We start from the raw sequence: 3,970 nt of genomic DNA on the forward strand, positions 1-3,970 counted from the left end.
TGAACGACTTTCAGAAACCTGGCACATCATTGGCTGTTTAGCAAAGATGAGTTATTTCACAGAACCTATCGCCTCTGACCTGCTTGGTTAAGCCATAGTATTTATTTGGCCAGTCTAATCAGTTTCTGGTCAAGTTGAAGATTTGCATCAAATGTTACAAAATATTAATATACAAGGAAGTTACATGTATATGAGCAGTTTAAGAATTTTGACCTTATTTGATTATAACATTATTGGTAAAAGTTACAATATACGTACAGTGACTGTGTCATAGCCCAGGACCCCAGTCATGCTGCCTGAACCATACTGAATAGACACTGGTTGGTTTGTTGCCTGAAACGTTGAGGACTTGCTTGGTGAAAATTTCTTGTGGTTTGCTGTAAAGGTAAACATTTTAATCATTTGGTCATTTAATTTCATAACTGAATCAAGCACAGGTCATCCATAAAAATTGCTGTATAATTGTTTGTAGCACTATTTGTTTCTGTTGAATTGCACACATTAAATGAGGGATAGTTCATTCACAAGAAGTGAACATCATTGAATGGACCAACATTTTTTTCTCCACCCACCCCTAACTGTCAAAAACATTGCTCTCGGTCTAACGTCACATGTAAGCCAGAGTAGGGAAGGACAGCAGTTTCTTTCCCTAAAGGGTACTCGTGAACCAGACAGTTGTTGCATAGTCATCGCTAGAATTTTGATTCTGGATTTTTATTGAATTCCAATTCCATAAGCTGTCAAGGTGGGATTTGATCCCAGGTCCTCAGAACATTATCTGGGTCTCTGGATTAATAATCTCACATTAATACACCACACCATCACCTCCTTGTTAGCATGAGCAAAATGACTCATTTACAACCAGCAATATTAACAAGAGGTCAAAGGTCTTGTAGGGCATCTTATCTAATAAAGATCAAGTCACCATGGTCTTACCAGACTCTCTTATTACAGAGAGGGGTAACTGGTGGTGGTTAACCTCTAAGGCAAGGGAGAGAAGGAGAGCCCTTCATGGTAACCTCAGCCGGTGTGGGAATTGAACCCACACTGTTCGGGTCACTCTCCATCACAAACCAACCATCCAAATTAGTTGACCTCCAGCATAGCATTCTTTATTGCTTGTCAGAATCATCATCTGGCTTGGCGTATGAGCTAGCAGGTTAAAACTATTCGTTAACAGAGTCCCATAAGTTAATGATTGCATTGAAATAGCTCAGATGATCCAGGTTGCTTTGATGTGGGCAACTTTTTACTTCAGTGTGAACACAAAGCTTGTATGCATCCATTGCCAAAGTGCTTAACAGCCAATGAAATAATTTAAATTATAGTCACTGTTGTAACATTAGAAACATAGCAGCCAATTTGTGCACAGAAAGCTTCCACTAACGGCAATGTGATAATGACTAGATGATTTATTTGTCATCTTTGTTTAAAGGTTAGACATTGGCCAACATGCTGGAGAGAACTCCTTTGCTCATTATTGAAACAGTGCGATGGGATTGTTTTTAATGCGTGCTTGTGATCAAACAATGTCTCAGTTCAATGTCTCATTCAGAAGACAGTAGCTGTAACACTGCAGCATTCTCTCAATATTGCACTGGAATGCCAGCCAGATATTTCCTTCTTAAGTCTTTGAAGTGGAACCTGAACTCACAACCTTCTGCCTCAGAGGCACAAATGCCACCAGTTGAGTGCAACTTTGTGGATCTGGTTTAAACTTAATTTCCTGAGTGAGAGCCAATAGACCCAAAGCACGACTTTTTGTCACATTAGATTATTTTGTCATACACCCTTCTTAGACATCATGACCTTGTTGTTATATAATTCTTCTTTCCATTTATCTCAAAAACTCATCAAATGGAAATCACAACTGTACAGACAGCAAATAAAAAAGTATTTTCAAATGTATTTTCATTTGGATGGAATTTCTTATACTTCATAGTGATGAATGTGGAGGCAAGTAGTTCATGAATTCAGCAAGACTAAACCTCACTCTCCCGTCTCCCCTCGGATTACACTCTGGGTGGGAGTACCTATAGTTGACCCTCACACTTTGACACCAATTGAGGTCCTTAAATGACCAATGAATGACCAAGTGGATGGAATAGTGGCAATGTCACTGAGCTAACAAACCAGAACCCTAGGTTAATATTCTGGGGAGGTGAGTTTGAATCCCATCATGGCAGGTGGTGAAGTTTGAATTCAGTTAAAATACAATCTGGGATAGACTGCTAGCTTTGGTCTCGGCATTGCTTATTTTAATAAAGAAACACCTGGTTCACTAACACCATCTTGGAAATGTATCTGATCCTTTACCTGACTGCAGTGCCATAGCAATTAGATTAGATTAGATTAGATTAGTTACAGTGTGGAAACAGGCCCTTCAGCCCAACAAGTCGACAGCGACTCGCCGAAGCGCAAACCACCCAGACCCTCATTCCCCTACATATACCCCTTCACCTAACCTGCACATCTGAGGTGGAAATTGAACCGAGGTCTCTGGCGCTGTGAGGCTGCAGTGCTAACCACTGTGCCACCGTGCCGCCCTGTGGTTGATTCTTAACTGCACTCTGGACATTTAGGGATAGGCAATAAATACTGGCCTGAAATAGATAGACTTGTAACCAGTAAAGGGTTATGGGGAAAAGCCAGAAAAGTAGCTTTTCAGAACAGCCATGACTTCATTGAATGGCAGAGCTGACCCGATGGCCTAAATGGCCTACTTCTGTTCCTGTGCCTTATGGTCTTTGCCCTATGTCTAATGAATTGCTCAATGATTTTGTGACTTTGGTTGTTCCCTTGCAGCAGCCATGGCCTCCTCCATGGTGTTGTTAAGTACACGTGTCGCTAGCCTCTGGTTGGCCAGTAGCTCTCTCTCAGCAGGACCTCCACCCCAGGGGCCTTGATTCCAGAGGAAGTCCCTGTCGGTGGTCTCTCCACTTCCTGCTTGGCTTGACCGTTAATGCTTCAAGAAGTTCTGTCTATTGAATCAATCAGGTTTGGATCTACCAAATATTCCCTATCCTTGAATCTCTTCAGTTATTTTTGGGATGTTTTGTATGCCCTTTAACTTACGATCAATCCATTGTGTCCTTGGGCCACTCCCCAGCCAGTGCCCAGATCACTCATAATGGGTGAATATGCTGATCAAAAGTTAGGAAGACTGTTTAAATACACTTACTGCATGATTGGCTGGAACAGTAAACTGATGGGACCCAAAGGTTTGATGAACCAGTGTCAAAGATGACTGTGAAGCTTTGTTGTGGGGTTCCGATGCTAATTGTTCCATAATAAGACATCTGTAGGAACATTGTAGTTGAAGAAACAAGTTAGACTTGGTTAAAGCTTGTGAAACAATGTTTCAGTATTTATAGACACACTGGGCAGATTGTCTTCTTGCTGTACCGAGGTCTATTGGATGTTCTACACGATATATGACCAGAATTAGGCCATTTGGCCAATTGAGTCTGCTCCCTCATTTGATCTTGACTGATATGTTTCCTCAACCCCATTCTCCTGCCTTTCAGATTAGACTAGATTACTTTTTTATAGATTAGATTAGATTACTTTACAGTGTGGAAACAGGCCACACTGACCCGCCGAAGAGCAACCCATCCAGACCCATTCCCCTACATTTATACCTTCGCCGAACACTATGGGCAATTTAGCATGGCCAATTCACCTAACCTGCACATCTTCGGACTGTGGGGGGTAACCAGAGCACCCCGAGGAAACGCACGCAAACACGGGGAGAATGTGCAAACTCCATACAGACAGTAGCCCGAGGCGGGAATTGAATCTGGGTCTCTAGCGCTGTGAGGCAGCAGTGCTAACCACTGTGCCACCATGCCGCCTGTAACTTTTGATCTTCCCATTACTTTTGATCCCCTCACTAATCAAGAAGTTATCTATCTCCATCTAGGTGCAATTCATAGAAACAAATGAGATTTGAGGACCCACATATGCCTCT

General features: G+C 42.0%; 1 protein-coding gene across 1 annotated transcript in view; it reads right to left on the bottom strand.

Annotated features, from left to right (window-relative positions):
- Positions 1-3,317, bottom strand: part of LOC122546493 (pepsin A-like) — a gene marked incomplete at its 3' end in the record, with an annotated part of 7,634 nt that extends 4,317 nt beyond the window's left edge. Inside the window, exons 1-2 of the mRNA XM_043685191.1 lie at positions 3,182-3,317; positions 259-377 (exon numbers count right to left, since the gene is read on the bottom strand). Of these exons, the coding sequence (XP_043541126.1) occupies positions 259-377; positions 3,182-3,311 (249 nt within the window). The remainder of the gene's footprint in view (positions 1-258; positions 378-3,181) is intronic.
- Between the last annotated feature and the right edge of the window lie 653 nt (positions 3,318-3,970).

This window comes from Chiloscyllium plagiosum, unplaced genomic scaffold (genome assembly GCF_004010195.1).
Source record: "Chiloscyllium plagiosum isolate BGI_BamShark_2017 unplaced genomic scaffold, ASM401019v2 scaf_58392, whole genome shotgun sequence".
Lineage (NCBI taxonomy): Eukaryota > Metazoa > Chordata > Chondrichthyes > Orectolobiformes > Hemiscylliidae > Chiloscyllium > Chiloscyllium plagiosum.